General features: G+C 34.1%; 1 protein-coding gene and 1 long non-coding RNA gene across 4 annotated transcripts; one reads left to right on the top strand and one right to left on the bottom strand.

The window, feature by feature from the left end:
- Nucleotides 1-43: 43 nt before the first annotated feature.
- LOC125050851 lies at nucleotides 44-17,881 on the bottom strand. Of its 2 annotated transcripts, XM_047650910.1 has the most exons (6): nucleotides 17,681-17,881; nucleotides 17,122-17,228; nucleotides 4,906-5,056; nucleotides 4,173-4,364; nucleotides 2,774-2,974; nucleotides 44-230 (listed from the first exon to the last, which is right to left on the bottom strand). In XM_047650910.1, exons 1-6 carry the CDS (start codon nucleotides 17,729-17,731, stop codon nucleotides 174-176), a joined length of 759 nt encoding a protein of 252 aa, XP_047506866.1. In that variant the 5' UTR covers nucleotides 17,732-17,881; the 3' UTR covers nucleotides 44-173. The 2 variants fall into 2 exon arrangements, with proteins under 2 accessions (XP_047506866.1, XP_047506867.1); XM_047650911.1 differs by lacking the exons at nucleotides 17,122-17,228; nucleotides 17,681-17,881 and adding an exon at nucleotides 16,015-16,212.
- On the top strand, nucleotides 1,138-3,536 carry LOC125050852. 2 transcript variants are annotated; one of them, XR_007117212.1, is made up of 3 exons: nucleotides 1,138-1,435; nucleotides 1,971-2,208; nucleotides 2,789-3,536. It is a non-coding gene; the product is annotated as an uncharacterized LOC125050852 (long non-coding RNA). The 2 variants fall into 2 exon arrangements; XR_007117211.1 differs by having other exon boundaries at nucleotides 1,138-2,208.
- Nucleotides 17,882-18,190: the final 309 nt, after the last annotated feature.

Below are 18,190 nucleotides of genomic sequence, written 5' to 3'. Positions count from 1 at the left end.
TGTGATAAAGCTGATTCATGTTTTTGGAATTAATAAAAGTCAATTAAGAATACAAAATTTATTTTGAAAATTCTTATAAAATAATACTGTTTGGTAAATAAAAATCAATAAAATTAATGTCAAAAAAGTTATGAACTCACAACATTTACACTTAAAAACACGTTTTTATATATTCAAACTCGTTTTGTTCCAATTATTTTATCAGCCAAGGCGTAAAGTTCTTCGACAGTCTGAAAATAAAACATTTGGTTAAAAATAATTAAGATCAATGGCTAGTTGAGAGTGAAGCAGTATTACTGCTGCTTCTGACACATGAGTAACTAGACGGAAACATCCAAAAAAAAACCACCTCAAAATGAGACATGGAATACATCTTCTAAACTATGAAAAGTTCGACATCTGTGCGTTAAAATGCATATGGATATTTATATTTTTTTATAACATTTATTAAGTGATATCCGTCCATCAAATTTCAATCTTATCACATGTTTTGGAATCAATTGGGCTGAAGATTAATGTTGTAAAAGTTACTTTCTAAATAATTATTTAATGCCACTGTCATTCTCTTAAACATATATTTGCATTAAATTTGTATTGTACGTGTGTGGATATATTACCCCACCCAAATCCGGATTTAGGAATCTATTGCTAAAAATAACTAATATTCAAGCCATAGAAGCAGGCGGAAAATATAAGAGTCTTTCCTCCAACTTTGATTTTGTTCACTATGTTGTCCCTATCCTGTTGGTCGCGGGGCTCAAGTGCACAGACGCTAATTAAAGATTTAAGTTGGCGCCTGATAGAGTACCGGTGACCCCTGAGCTTGTGCTTTCCTCACATACCGCAAGTACAACAAGGACGGCGGTATTCATATAATAGATTACTTAAATGTTATACCATTAAATTAGGTAGTACCTAGTTATATCTACTTTATATTCTACGAAAGAATCTCACACAAGTATTGCGATGAACAAAAGGAGTTTCTTCAATAACTCGTAAAAATATCACTCAAGTTTTTCTGTTTTTATTGCAAAATTCCAAAAATTCTTTTATTACAAGACAGTAAACAAGAAAGCGATACTTATATAAGTTGGGTTACTGTCACAACTGTTATTATTTTAAAACAAAATTCGAATGTAAATTACCTCTTTAGAGCGCATTGCAACTATCTCTGAACTGTCGTAAAAAGGCGAAAACGCAGGATTTTGTCATTATTTTAATATTCATTATAATCACATTCCTTACAATGCCCTTATTCTATATATTTGTTGAGAGAACGCGTAACATATCGAAAAGTAATTAGCCTTGATAACAGTTCTAGTTAAAACTGGTATAGGCAAGTTATAGTTCTCATTACCTTTTTTGTGGTTGTGAGGGAGATACAGAGATGTATCCAGAGTGATGATTTAATTATCCAATTACGTTATTAAAGATAGTAAGTGTTTACGATGATAAATTAATACGCAGAGAAATCTTCTAGGCGTTTACGAGTCTGAAAGTGTCAGATATGTCAGATCGGACACGCGTGTTATAACTGGATAAGCGTAACCTGTAGAAAGTTCAATATCAAATTATCTTCGTGCATGTCATCCACGAGTTAGTCATATTATATCGGGGACTTGAGCCATAGGATCTTGTGGTGAAGTGACACTTGAGGGTCAATATGAGCTGGGCACTATCGAGATAAAACCGGTTTGACACGAGCCCTCTGATGGATTTTATATCAACAAAACTGTTCCGTTTACTATTATCAATTGAATTTATAAACAACGATGTCGCTTACAGTACTTTGGCACTTAGACTAGATTATTCTAATATAAATATCAACCGAGAACTGCTGCAAGGTTTTTAGAAACATACAAATAAAAATAAGTTATTCGAGACAATTGTAATGTTTTACCATTCGGAGAACTCAGTATAATCTGTTTCACTCAATGAGGTTTGCAGTTTCATTTATATTTTTTCTTTAGATACATAGAAGACCAGCCTTCTGTGCCGAAAAGGTGCGTAGACTTTTCGGGATGCTTCAAGATGATGATTTCTTCAAGAAGATGATTCCTTTATCGAAAGGGCAAACGAAAGAAAATTCCACTGGTGAATTAAGAAGTGAAACCTACGTTCATTGAGATGACATAGGTCAAAAGGTAGATATTAGATGGTTTTGCCGGGCTGACAGTGAAACACCAAGACAATCCTTAAATCAGATTGGTGAGATATTGTTCTATCAATAGATTAATAGCAAACCTATAAAACATGTTTACAGACTGTTCAGTTTTGGCATTCACTAAGAACGGCTCTAGACAGTTATAATGGCTCTCGGGTTGTTACAACATTATTGCGCTGCAGAAATAGGTTTGTACTAAAATAACTTTAAGGTCTCGGATACGTACTATAGACGAAGTTATTTAGTATATATGTAATTATGAATGAGACATTTTTAAAAGTACATTTTTGTTCAAGTACTTTGTGCTCTGTATTTTTTTTTATATTTGACTTTATGAAGTAGCGCGAAAGTAACGAAATTACCCTAAGAATGTGATCTTTTCCCGTAATTTACTGGAAATGTTAGCTTACCCTATTAATCCTATTTCAATATAAAATGTACACTGTTTATAAATTAGTTTAGGTCATGGATCTATGTTAAATTGTTTTTATATCGCAAAAGGTCCAATGCCAAAATAGGTTAATCTGTGTTGCAAATATTAGTTTTGTATATTTAAAAATGGTCATTAAATATTTAATTAACTAATAAGTAATGATCAAAAATACTTACAGTTAATGTTTTCAGGGTCTTCACATCATTGGTTTCGTATTTGAGGAGTGCAAACTGTTCGTCAGTGAACCGAACGCCCTTTTCGATGTCGACCTGCTTCAGTTCTTCCAGTTCAGCTCTACATTTTGCCAATAACTGTTCTGCACTTAGCTGTTCACCCTCTTCCTCCGTAACCTCGGGTTCAGCTTCTTCTTCGAGTGCCTAGAATTGCGTGTTTATTTATAGCAAGGCCAACTCAGTCACCGGTATGTTTTAAGGCCTAACATGAATGTTTGAATGGTGGTCTCGTTTTTTTAATAATTATTTAACCTTTATTTTATTACTATTTTTTCCCAGAGAGTCTCACAACAGTTGTTCTTTTCAGTTAGTCCACAAGCACTTGATTAAAATTTTTATTTATGATCAACTAAATCAAGAGTATGAAACGATTTTGTTATGACCAATTGAACGCGCTGTTATTTTAGATCTGGTTGGTAAGGTTAGGTCAATGTTTACTGCTAAACTTGTTATTAAATTCTGCAAAGTACGAATGTCGTAACTCGATTTTGACCCTTCCAAATGTACTCAGATTATTGAGTTAATAATAACCAAAAATATTACTTAACGCTTAAAGTCAAATGCATTATCTTAAAGTACTTAATTGAAAACAATAATATTTACATGTTAAAATAACCTTGTTTTATCAATAAACACGTGTAATTATGAATTAAGTGCATCTATTTGAAGTTTATTATCAATTTTTCTTAATAAACTGTTTTATGTATTGATGTATAGATTATTGACAATTGACTATATTAATATGAAATAATTTTTTTCAATCATTCACTATCACACCGAATAACAATATTCAAATACAAATAATTACATACTTTTAACGTTCCAGTGAATACACTATCTCGCACTTACAACTTAATTACTAACATTAATTAAAATATTAATATATTTTACCGTAATTTTGTGTATTACGCAGATACTGTTTGCTTGTATTTAATTTATTCCTTGCTAGTTTTTATGTTTTAATGTAATAGGAGGCAAACGGGCAGGAGGCTCACCTGATGGTAAGTGATACCGCCGCCCATAGACACTCACTTTTCCAGAAGGCTCGCAAGTGCGTTGCCGGTACGCTCTTTTCTTGACGGACCCTAAGTCGAATTGGTTCGGAAATACTTCAGTGGGCAGCTACATAGTGGTGGTGCGTAACTGCCTTAAGTAACACTCGGTTGTGGATCGATGGACGTCGAGGGGATACGGATGGTATTTTGTATTTTGCCTTGACGGCCGAAAAAGAACTCAGCTGCAGATATTAGTCCGATCAACTCCTCTGAACACTCTCTATGGTAATTTAAAGAATACATTATATTTATGACTTATATAGAAATAAAATAAATTCAATATTTACTTGTTCCAATTTCTGTGATGATTTCAGCTTCCTGTAATACGCATCAGCTCGTTTCTTCGACGCTTTCGCAACTTCTCTATTCACCATTCTCCAAAATACAAAAACTGGATGATTAAATAATTCCGGCGGGCATTCCTTTAATGGTGTCTTTCCGACTAATATAAGGCGCTTGAGTCTCTCCATTTCATCGAGCTGAAAAAAAAGCACATGAGAATTTCTAATCGCACTCTTATGTGTAATAGTACAGAAGAAATAATCATAACGATTCATTGAACTAAAATGTATGGAGGTGATCGTCGTAAAAATAAATAGTACTAGTTATTTTTTCCAATTAGGCAGCCATCATCTGGTATGTAGTTTTTCCTAATTTTATTACAGTGGTACAAAAATATTGCTTTGTAAAATTACTGTTCGCTGATAATATATACTAAATGATGGTTAATTTCAGCAACCGATTCTGTTTACGTAATACTTTCAATTTCTTAGTTTCTTTGAAGTTTGAATTTAAACAAGAGATGTTCAAAATACATTTTTCTAGGTTTGACTTATAAAATGTTTATGTAGACTGATAGCCCTACTCAGACTTATAAATAAACTAATGGATAATAATAAATTAATAATTAATATGCTATCAGATTTAATTGCCGATTTGTTTTTGTTTGTTTGAAAGTCGCAATTGTAATGCTGTCGCTTAAACAGTAAAAATCTACTTATTGAAGTTAGTCTAACTTACGACTCTGCTGGATATCCTCTTATTGAGGTTCTCTTCATTGACAGCTCGTATCCTCTCCTCCAGTTCGTTCATGTAGTTCTTGTCCGTCAGCCTCACCAGGTTTGAGCCCATGTGCTTCTCCAGGCGGGCGCGGACGTGCGGATGCGCGAAGCTGAACAAAAGGTATTAATTGAAAACAGCTTTTGGAGTTGATAGCTCACATAATTATTAGGAATTATTATTATTATATGTATAACCACAAAAATTATATCGGCTTTTCTTTTCAACAACACAAAAACATAAGACAACATATCCGGTTACACACCACACAGAAATTACTCACCGCAGATGGTCTGCCTGATTTTGGGCACTCGTTTTGAATAGAAATTTCCAAGTACACTGCCAAGCGCCTGGCTTCCTCGCCGTAAAGTTTTAGTACTTTTGACGGCGTGTCATAGTTGAGACCTTTGCCGTGCCTACACGATAGCCCTGGCACGGTATGGCACGACCCTAGCTGATGTATCGCATACAATTTCACCTCTAAGGTAGCGTTTATACAATCGCTTTTCATTGATTGAGTTATGTCGTTACAATTTTACGACCGTTTACAGGAAATAATATTTAATGGTGTTCCATCAACGACACGTAATTCATTTGAAAACTTGCAAAATTGAAATTGGCATCCATAGGCACATTCAATTTCGATTGTACTGAATATACCTCAATATATTAATATGTAAGCTGCTAGAAATCAGTTCTATGAAAGGTTATAACAGAGGAAATGTAACTTCTAACGAATCGAAATATTCTCTCTTTAAAATAAGGTACTTACGCGCTGCAAAATGAACTTAATTTTAAGATTTATTCATGAGTACTACTACAATGTTATAAAATTTTATTTCAAACGACTGAAATTTTGAATTTATTCTAAAATTAAATTATCCTTAACTATGTCCCGTAAGAGATGAATTATATTGATTGATTTATTTTCGTGGGGATATAGGAAAATCACCATCCAAAGGGGCAACCACAACGCTTCGCCATAGCGTTCTGTCATAAGCCAGGCCTTTAATTTTCGACCACGTCAACCTTGGGCAATTATATTGATAAATACAATAAATTAATAAATATTGTGTATGATTTACGCGACCACTAAAAAGCCCTTGAAGAAGAACATTATTTGACGTTTCTCCAAACCAGGCGTAGCGCATTCGAGAAGTCGTGCTAAGAAATTCTCGATTATAACTGTTAAAATTATAAAGTTTATTTAAAAGTTTATTTTGAATTGTACTAAGACCAAAGCTTTACCTTTCGTGACAAAACCTATTGAGAAAATCATACATGTCTCAGATTTTGGTGAGTTTGATGAATAAATTTCACATTGTCTCGAGTCTGTACATAGAGAAAGTCACAGACAGAAATAGTAACATTCAAGTCTGAATAGGTTAAATTAAAATTTGCTATAATTCAATATTCTGCCCTGCGATTCTGTAACTCACTTTTCGAACTCACACAGCGGTTTTCGCATCGGCAGTCGCTCTCAAATCAGTCGTGAAGCAGTCATTTTATGATTAGGCATTCTGAAAATGTGGGAGCTTGTAGTTTATTGTTTATCAGAATGCCAAATCATAAAATGACTGCTTCACGACTGATTTGAGAGCGACCGCCGATGCGAAAACCGCTGTGTGAGTTCGAAAAGTGAGTTACAGAATCGCAAGGCAGGTATTACGATGTAATTTAAAATTATTAGAAAGAAAATTATGTTCAGTTTATGAATGTTATATAACAATCATAAAAAACTTCTCTTTTTAATGTATCAAATTTCATAGGAATAAACTCTTTTGCATAATAACGGGTAGGTACCTAAGGAAGTTTAGGTTCTAAGGTCGATTTCAGTTAATTAAATAAAATTTAATTGACTGACGTAGTCTGCATACTTATAACGCGTGGTGTGCATTCAGACATTTTTTTTAATGAATTCTTTAAAATCGATGTACACGGCCAAATAAGTGATCGGAAAAAAAAAAGTTTTTTTAACTGATTTGATTAAATAAAGTTAGATATGTAAAAACCTAATAACGAGTATCAAACCTTTGTGTGACGCTGTGTCATCTTGCCAAAATCACTATGTACGATTATAAATATACAGACTACGTCATGCAATAACATTTCATTTAATTAACTGGAATCGACCTATAAGGTCGATTAAATACTGCGACGTAAATTTCCTTAGGTGCCCGTTTTTTGTAAAAGAGTTTAGTTTTATTAGTTATATAGTTATAGAACGATAACGGCACATGTATTATACGCTTTCACGTAAATCAAATCAAATAAGAAAATAAAATATTGCAATTACGCAAAACATATAAAATTATGCGACACTTACGAAATACCTATATAAATATCATAATTACACAAACAACTTTTACGATTTTTTTATCTTAGCTAGTTCTACGAAAATAACTTAATAATTGAAAATATTTATATAGTCACGGATTTTAGATAATGTCACGTGCACCAACGTTTTTAAGTCTCTATCAACTTGTGTCAACAATTTTTATCATCAAAAACTGTATAACGCGTTTGAATAACAATTATGTATAAATTTGTAAAAATATTTGGTGTCGGTCTCTGTGAACGCTATTACGCTCCCGACTCTAATAATTTTTATACCGCGACATCAACTCTACGGATATTGAAAAAACTTCATCAAAATTGCATATAAAATCTCGGAGTTCGTTATCGCTGTTAAAAGTTACAGAATACCTACGAAAGTTTTTGAACTATCTAAATGAGTGTAAAATTAGTTTTATTGTTTCTAAATGTATAAAATTAAACAAGCCTTGTAAATTATATACAGATGACGTCATAACAACACGTTACGTGTTTAACGATAGAGTTATTACAATATGCGTGTGTAAGAAATTTTGTAAAAAGTGTATATTTTAGAAATCATATTTAAAGTTCAGTGTTTTATTTTACAGAAAAAATATTTTAAAATAAAGAGAAATTAAATGAAAAGAGACAGAACTTATTAAGTTTTTTAATCATATTTTTATCAGTTTTGACGTAAACTGTCATAACATACTGTCAAACTGTTAAGGGCAATGATGATAGACTTACTAAAAACAATATCCTTTTTTTTAAATAAATTTTACATAAAAATAATTTTACATGTATAAAATTTGTTATTCGTAAGAATATGTATCGTTTTTTTTAAAATAAAATTGATGTATCTTGTTAGGTCACGGTTAGGTTACAGATCTTGGTGCTTGACGACTGCATACCGTACGGGCCTCATTACTCGTTATAATAGTCTATTTATAATTTTTCTGAATGAAAAACTATCTGTTTGAGATGGGTTTTCATCGACCAAACATCACTTGAGTCATGAGTAATAAATAGTACATTTTATGGGGTATTACGTCAACGTTTTATGAATTAAATCCGAGAAAAGAGCGGAACTATTCCGATACTGCCAACTATGCGGTTTCATATTTACATTTCATATTTTAGTTGAGTTATAGCTTCCCAGCTAATAATATAAAGCAAAAGTAGCTTTTTCAAATCACACTAAGCCGCTGAGTCTTCGTAAGAATGCTATCTTAAATACTTTTTGTGCCAATTGTTGATAAAGTCGTAGATATTAAACGTTCGCTGTTGTTAATACGGACTATATATGGAAGCAGTGGCGTAACTATACCATCTGGGGCCCGTGGGAAATTCTTTTGATGGGGCCCTATCAGTTAAAATCATCCCTACGGCCGTGGCCCCATGTCTACGGCACGGCACCGGCTACCGTGCAACGGCACGGCGCCGTCGCCGTGACACGGTACGACGCCGTGCCGCACCACGGTGCCGCGGGCGATGTGCGCGGGGGGCAATTCTCAGTCGATATTTCGCAGTTGTTGTACTCGGACGTGGTTATCTGGATATGGATCACGAAATTATTCTCCTGATGTTACTAAGACGACGAATGAAAAAAAAACAGAAACAGAGGAAATTTTGGGTAAATCCATATATTCTTACAATGAACCAAGATGGAGGTCATTTCAAAAGGAAATATGAAGCCCTAAAAATATGTGGGAATGAGAAATTTTTTGAATATTTTAGAATGACCATAACAAGTTTTGAACAACTATTTACCAAATTAGCACCTCGTTTACAAAAACAATACGTGTTCAGAAAACCTGTTGATCCTATTGAGAAGCTTGGTTTAACTGTCAGGTAAGAATAAAACGAACTTATAGTAAATCAAAATATGTTTATTATTTGTATCACAGGAGTTTCAATGCGATTTTTTTCGCTCTAGAGTCGTGGTCCCCTGCGATGTTCTTAAATTATCTAACTAGATTTAAGAAAAATCGTATTCGGACTCCTGTGTGTATGATAAGATATCGCTTAAATTATTAGATATGTTTTCTATGGTTGAATTTGGCGAAGTTTGGTCACGGACGCTTGTAGATGATGGATTGTGAGTTGTTTGATAAGTCGCTGTAGCTTCTTGTGATCTTTGGTAGCTACTTTGATATGCTGTCTGGTAGCCGCTGTATGACTGTTGATTGTATTGATATGTGGGTTGATTAAAATCTGTCAATATTTGCATTACACGACTTTGATAGATCAATGTTTGGTGGTCGTCTAGTTTTTCCAGAAATGGTAAAATTGATTTAAAAAAAGACACATGTCTGTTCTGTGCAATTTCTAAAGTTTCGATAATTTTGTTCTCAAAATCATCTTCAACGTATTTTCTTTTACGCGTAGGTGTAGCATAAGGTCGGTATCGTGACCTAGTATTTTCATTTGTCTTTGGACCTTCAGACTCTTCTTCCAATATACTACAGTCTGTTAAATTTGGTGCGTTTTTTTTTAAAAACATCAGTTGTTTGTGCAAATGATATTCTTTCAAGTTCTTTGCACCAGCTCCAGATTTGTTCGCAAGCTCTTTCTTTTTCATGTATTTCATGTAGTTGTCTTTGATGTTTGTCCATTTTTTAATTATGTCATGTCCTGCAACAATAAAACATTAGGTTAATATTTTCATGACTACATGTATTTATCATAGGGTATACAAAGTGTTAGCCAAAGTATAAATTCAAAAAAGCAATTCGAAAATTGAGCTGCTTAAACAGTTTGTGGTAACACTGTTCTAAGAAACTAGTAAATATATTTTCTCTTTTCAGGTTTTTGGCAACAGGGAATTCATTTAGAGATATGGAATTCACAGATTATCGAGGAAAAAGTACAATCAGCAGAATAGTGCAAGAAGTATGTCGTGCTATTTGGGACATTCTTTTATCTGAATGTATACCGACAATAACCGAAGAGCTTATGGAACAAATAGCGGAAGACTTTGACAAAAAAACAAATTTCCCAAATTGCATGGGGGCCTTAGACGGGAAGCACATTCGCATTAACAGTCCCGCCCACAGTGGATCTCTTTTTTTCAACTATAAAAACTATAATTCTATCGTGTTGCTGGGACTAGTCGATTCTAAATACAGATTTGTGTATGTCGATATTGGAGCGTATGGAAAAGAATGTGATTCGACAATTTTTCAGAACACAAAACTATATGAATTATTAATTCAACATCGACTCCCCATACCAGTTTCAAAGCCTTTGCCAGGCCTTCAAAAACCAGTTCCGTATGTCTTTATTGCAGATGAAGGCCTACCGTTAATGAGTAATCTAATGCGTCCATACTCAGGGAAACATTTAAGTATTGATCAAAGAATTTTTAATTACCGTTTGAGTCGGGCCAGACGAAATGTCGAGTGTGCTTTTGGCATACTTGCAAATAAATGGCGTATATTTCACAGGCCTTTAAACGTCAAATATGATTTTGCAACAGACATTATCAAAGCATGCTGTGTATTGCACAACTTTGTTGTATCTCGAGATGGAAGTAAAATGTCCGAAGAACTGTATATCGATGACTCCCTTTTGGACTTGCGACAAACTATAGATGACGTTTCTTTATCAAATCCAGTAAATATAAGAGACGAGTTTTCTAAATATTTTAATAGCGATGTTGGCGCGCTTAGTTGGCAATTAACCAAAATATAACTCAAAACCAGTCACGAAAAAAAAAGAAATTCCTACCTGCCTTCTATTATCAAGACTGAATTCCTATGTGGAAGAGACGTCATCTCAAAGTACACAGGAACTGTATGGTGTACAACCATTATTATAGATCTTATTACAGCAGCGCAAGTTCTATTTCTGCATAAAAATATATCTCGATGAGACCACGACTGTACCTACTCCATTATCATAAAAACATTAAAAACAAATAAATGTTAGTACTCACCCAGTTTTGTTTTTTCTTTAATGTCCTTGTCATCAAATGATTCAAAAATGTTTCGGCAAACATCTTTCCACGCTTCTGTTTTTAAATGTTTGTCCTTATAATTGTCATTTGTCTTGTCCCAGAGCACTGTACGTGCCTCCACTAACGAAATAAAGAAATCTACATCGATATTTTCCACCATTTTGTTTTAAACACATTAAACACATGCACGCACGCCACCTGCGAAATATCGACTGAGAATTGGCCCCCCGCGCACACCGCCCGCGGCACCGTGGTGCGGCACGGCGTCGTACCGTGTCACGGCGACGGCGCCGTGCCGTTGCACGGTAGCCGGTGCCGTGCCGTAGACATGGGGCCACGGCCTACTTAGTTTAATTTTAATAAACTTCGAGATTTTCAGCGTACTCAATTACACGTTGTATATGTCCCACTAATGTCCATAGGCCTTCTCTCTTAGGCGAGAGGGAATGGTCTGTAGTCCCCACGCTAGCCCAATGCGTATTGGAGACTTCACTTCATAGAACATAATGTCTCTTAAGCAGGGCCCCTCTTGGGTTGGGACTCGGGGGCCCGTGGCATTTTGCCAGCCCTGCTATCCTATTGTTACGCCACTGTATGGAAGGCATCTTTAATAACTGGTGTCACTTCTATGAACATCGTAACGAGGTTAAAGTTTATTTAAAAAGTGTTTCTACATGTGGGTTTCAAGACTTAATAATGTCATATTTATATATTACGTCTTTTTCCCGAAGGGTTAGGCAGACTTCGAAACTCAACTTGCTAAGGTTGATATACCTCTCTCGCTGCTCCACTTTCATAGCTTTCATCATGCATGCTCGTCGGTCATGCTACTTTTAACTTGTCCCTTCTCTATTACCTCCTGGATTTGGTCTAGGTTTGTCCAACAAGGCGTACAACCCGACTTGAACATCCATGACTTGTAAGCAGCTTCCCATTCATCGGTTCTACATCTTAACTCTCTCATTTCCGCGGCATTTATTCTACTTTTATTCTTTTACCACACATTATTATAATAATATTGTATTACGAGTATAGTAGTAAAATATGCAATTTATATATATATGTTGTAAAATAGATTTATAAGATTTTTTAAATTGATATATTTATTTTTTTATTTATTCTAGTGCGGGATAAGATTACCCGGTATTAAAGGAATTATAAGAAATATTAATTTTCACAATATGTAACGGTTAGAATTGCCGATATTGTTGAAAGCATAATTCATAATTTTGTATAATAAATGTGTTTATTTGAGCAATTTATTGTGTAAGCAAACTATACCAGTCTAATATTGTTTATCTAACAAATAATAAATGTTTAATTTCGAATTCGGTTCGGTTCGGTTTTGAATCGAATTAAAGGTATGTATCAAATAACTATAATATTATGAGATTGAAAAGACACCAAGAATATATATTAACAAATTTTTACATTTAATACACACGCTGTACAACACTGTTATGTGTCCAGTTTAAGTTAACTGAAATTGTTAAACTTTAATGCCTATTATGGCGCGTCTAAACGGGCCATGTTTTGCTGCAATTGATGGCTGCACTGTTGGCAACTAATTGTCCGGCCATTAGAAAAATATTTTAATGCAGCTGATGGCCGAACAATCTATGGCTGGGCAATGTGTTGCAATATGTCTGCAATAGTATGGCCCATGATGCAGACTCCTAAACGGGCTATACAAACCGGCAACAATGGCTGACGAAATCACACTTGTCCCAGCAGCTTATATTGTTTTAAAAAAGAAACAGAAAAAGAAGAGATTGTGGATTCGACCTTACTTAAATAGGCGTGAAACTGTAGACAATTTGAGTCTAGAAATAAGTCTTGATAATAAATTATTCAAGAACTAGAATGTCAAAAGCAGTAATTTTTACGTAGTAATCTAACGTCAAATACAGCTGATCGCAAAACACAGAATATAGCAACAGGCACACTTCACTCATAGCAAACGTCATGTCGCGTAGAAAAGGATACACTGTGCCATAACAAAGAGAGTGACTGAAACAACAATAGAACTGGCTGTGCAATATTGCAGTTGAATTCGATAGCCTAGCGATCGTCCGGCCACCCATCGGGGCAATATCGGCCATATGTGGCTATACAAAACATGTTTGGCTATATGGCCGGGACATTACTGCAATATTGCATAGTGTGGCTGCTATTGTTTGCTATGTTGCCGGCCACAGTGTTGCAGCCATCAATTGCAGCAAAACATGGCCCGTTTAGACGCGCCATTATAACTGTAGAATATTGCAAAAACTTAAACCAATAAAAACATAATAAACAGTCAGTAATATATAAACAGTCAGTGGTAAAATAGAAACCCGGGATTTTTCCAAATAAAAGGGTTAATATAGTTTTGTGTTATTATTGAACTATGTTTAAATAATACAATATTAATAAATATAGTCATTTTTGCCTAGGTTTTATTAGAAAAAATTATCGCTTTTTATATCATATAGTAATAGATATTAAGTATGCTATGTTTGCCTGTAAAGGGTTGTGCAATTAGTTTTATTGTAATCCTCATTGGAAAACCTTTTTTTAATAAATATATAATTAAGCAGAGTACTGCGAGGTTTCAAACAACATTGGACTCTTAAAATTGCAATTTCCTATCAATATACTTATCCGATGTTTGGTGAATAGGGTGAAAAGGTCAGATTTTTATTTTCGTTACAATATTGCAGTCTTAATATACTTTTAATGTCTGATATTATTGCGTCATTACGAATATGCTTCTTAAATATCAACTTACTTTAAAAAAGAAAATCAGTCATTAGGTTGACAAAAGTAAATTTTTTGTTTTTATAGTAATTAGGTAAAAATCTTAATATCTTATCTTAATATATATAAATTACGTGTCACGTTGTTTGTCCGCTATGGATTCCTTAACTACCGAACCGATATCAATCAAATTTGCACACCGTGTGTAGTTTGATCCAACTTAAAAGATAGGTTAGGAGATAGGAGCTTACATCTCAATTTATATCCGCAATATTATTTTATTGCAAAATATTTGTTTATAATTTGATAGTCTTCTAAAAGATGGCGCTGTGTTGAAAGTTCCAAAGTTTCACATAAGCTACAATTTAATGGCATAACCACCAAAAAAGCATGGTGGTCCCCATGACTGGTTACTACCGTTTCCCTTGAATAGGTTACTACTATGTAATATAACAAAAACCTTTGCCACAGCAACGCTTGGCCGGTCTGCTAGTAGAATAGCGAAAGGATAGTAACATCATGTACACGAGTTTAATTTTGTGCTGGCTTTTCCCGGCCTTCCACAAATGCTTAGCCATGTGCTACTTACAATATACCTTCCAAGCTGTTATAACGTAAATATGCGAAATCTGTATAAAAACTAAATTGGTTTATACCATTTTCTATATTGATATGTGTAAATTGACTACATATAGCATGATGCTCAGATACAAGATGGACTTTAAAGACTATTCAGATATGGAAAAGACCAACGGGAAGAAGGAAAAGAGAGCGCCCTAGAAAGAAGTGGATAGATGATATAGAAGCGTCGAAAGGAAGCGAATTGAGAAAGAAAGCTATTGATGGATACATTTTTTGGAGGAGGCCTTTACCCGTGAAGGGGTTCCGATAACGAGAAACAAGAAATACAATGTATATAACCAATTTAAACTAATATAGTTTAAATTGGTTAACATTTGTAAAAATTTGAAATAAACGGGATTTATTATTACATATTATATGTAAATAATTGTGTCTTAATTCACAGTAGAGCTCGTTTATATCTGGTGTTTGTTGTGTTGACCCAAAGGAATGGTCGTTGCGGCAGAAAATACATTCTGGACTGCAAACTCGCACATGCGCGTTATCAACTTAAAATACCCTTAACCATACGAATAGTATAACCGTAGATGAATAATTTTATTATATTCCATTTTATTTGATAGCAAACAATTCTGCAAATAATCATGATAGTATATTAGCAGAGATAACTATTATCTCTGTAAATAAACGGAAGTTGTATGACGCAAAGTGCTATCATCTATTATTTTTATATGAACCAGAACAAAGCATTTTATGATAAATCACTCATGAGATCAGACATTTCATCATTATTTACGATCCTTTTAGTAGTTGCGAAAACAATACCTGAGCTACGTGTTGCTTTGATACAAACGTAAACAACGCCAAAGTAATATTAACAAGACAAAGCTTTTAATAGAGTTTATCTATCTTCTAAGACAATCTTATTGAAGTGAAACTTCTTTAAGCACATGAGGGTAAATTTTTACGGAACGTCACGACGATGTGCAGCGTTTTTGTCGATTTTTTTTTTCTTTAAATTTTTTCTTTTTTATATTCAATACATATCAATATCATTATTAAGTCACTAAATTACCATTTTTTTATAGGTTTTGTATCTTGATAAGGGTAATTGTTGCCATATATATATATATATAACAACAACTAATTTTAGTTCTGGTGTTTAATTAGCCTTATTATTCATTATTATTATTCATTAATATAGAAAGACTGGCAAAATTAAATTATGGGGTTTTTTAATTACTCAATAATTAATTTACAAAGAAGTTTCGCTTCTGACATGTGTACTTTGTACGCACGCACTTTTTTATTTTTTATACTTAAACAATGTATTGATTGTTCCATTAAGTACAGAGCTATTTTGGATCTTGTAGGTAATAAATTAAGATAGAAATCGTATAGTAAATTGACATTGCAATGACGATAACGTTAGAAATGAAAGTGGGAAAATTAAAGAAAGAGACGTAAAAATGCACCTGAGAGCTGAAGCAACCCTGGCCGGAGGATCGACATGTGTGACATCTTCAATTTCCCCAGTCGATCTTCTTCTGTCACGACCGGCGAGCAACTCTATCATAGTCCAGAAACCATCAGATGCATTCGACGACACCCGTTGCATCGTGAGCTATTACTGCACCTTACCCCAGGCGCGGCTTAAGGTGCAATGACTGCTTTTATCGTCGCCAAGTGCCAAACAACCCACCCAACCCCGTGTGTCTGACACCACACACGCGAACATTAATCTCTCACCCTCACGTTTCCGTATCAAACCAAAGTTTATCGACACGTGTTTGAATAGCGTTTTAATTAAATTTGCGCGATATTGATAGACGTTTAATTCAAATATTTGATGAGGTGTCGTATGGGTGATGGAGCTAACCGCGATCAGCCTTCGCAAGTGTTTACAATTTGCGGGAATGAATGCGAGCTTATTCGTTTAACTATTTAATCGCAGGAAGTGGTATAACCTAGGTAATTTGACAACTCTGGGTGACCCGGATGGCGCCAACGTCGCGGCCCGCGACCCGGGTCAGCTAGATTCTTTTATTTTCACGCAAACGGTAAAAATTTCAATATGAAATCTGAGACAAGTGTGTTTTATAATAATAACTTAGTATAGTGTAATAAAATTGCTAGTCTAAAAAAAGACAGTTCATACAAAAAGGTTATCTAAATAGATGCAGAGGAATGAAAAAGAAACTATAGTTTTTCGTTTATATGATTTTGGTTAGTTTCGAATTTACATTTCCTTATAAATTTTGTTGTGTTAAAAACCACAGATAACACGATACACGTGATGAACGTAAAACCTATATTTAGGATATGATCAAGGAAGACGCACGATTTTGATATCTGTTATTGTGACGCTCTAAATTGATAAAATAGTCAAGGGTCGTCTCGCAAGATAAAACAAAAAGCGTGGTGACGTTGTATTATTATTATACATTTACATAGTAGTTACTAGCGAACTTAATTTCGAATAATCTTATTAAATCAATACATAAATGCTTATGTGTGTGAAATATATTTCTCAAAAGACACTTTTGATGACTATGTCTTCAATATTTATTTACAGCACTTACGCATATTGAATGATTTTCGCCTGCCACCATCGAGGTAGATTAGGAAGTTGGAACCTCTTCATCTTCCTCCTACCAGCCTCACCTTCCACTTCATCTTCGCCCTCCACCTGACATTGAGTTTAATATTTCCATTAATTCTCCCTATACATAACAATTTATTCTAGCCTGAACCAATTTGTAAGCCTTAATTTTTCATGCAATGTAGATCCGTCCAAAACGTTGTCTAGACAGCTAGTTAACATAAACCGTAGCTTAAGGTTTACTATAAGGATTTTAATAATTTGTTTTGTGAACAATATTTAGTACTAGTAGTAATATATAGTACCTATAGTAGTATAGTACCTTAGGTGTGAAGGTAGTCTTTTGTGCCCTTCAAACAACAAGAATTGCTAAGCGCATATAATTAGAAACCTGTCACCAATTACCCAACATGGAGGCGGTCAGTTCACTGACTTCAGTCAAGAGATCATCTTGATATAGTTTAATGAAAATTCCTTTTTCACCTCTACGTTTTTATGATAGTTAATCTTTATTATTAATGATGTAATTTGTATTTCACCTGTATTTTGACCCTTTTATCTTTTTCTTCGCCTTTATTTTCGTTCGGCATTTTTATTGTTTAGTTTTTTGAATATTTACACTGAAATTTTGTTTACGCTAAATTTTGTATTCAAATAAACATTACACAGGAATTTTGTTCTTGGCCCAAATAATTTGTAATTAAATCTCTGAGGCTTTTAAATTTTTGATAACATATTGTCAAAGATTTGAGTTCAATTGACAAATGCCTCATATACGTGTATGTCTATTCTTATTCTATGGTTCAAACTCTATCCTGTAAATGGCCGCTATAGATTTTATATGTCCATAGTTACTAACAGTAAGTTAATGTTTAACAAATTATGCAAATATTTTTTTATAGAACATGGGGAAAACGCGCATGAACCTCATTTGATGTTAAGTGATACCACCCATGGACACTCTCAATGCCAGAGGGCTCACGGGTGCATTTCCGGCGTTTAAACAATGGATACGCTATTTTTCAAGGACTAAGTTCTTCAGTGGGTAG

This window comes from Pieris napi, chromosome 7 (assembly GCF_905475465.1).
Source record: "Pieris napi chromosome 7, ilPieNapi1.2, whole genome shotgun sequence".
NCBI classification, from domain to species: Eukaryota; Metazoa; Arthropoda; class Insecta; order Lepidoptera; family Pieridae; genus Pieris; species Pieris napi.
Note: the sequence above shows the minus strand (reverse complement) of the source record. Positions and strands in the feature narration are given on the sequence as shown.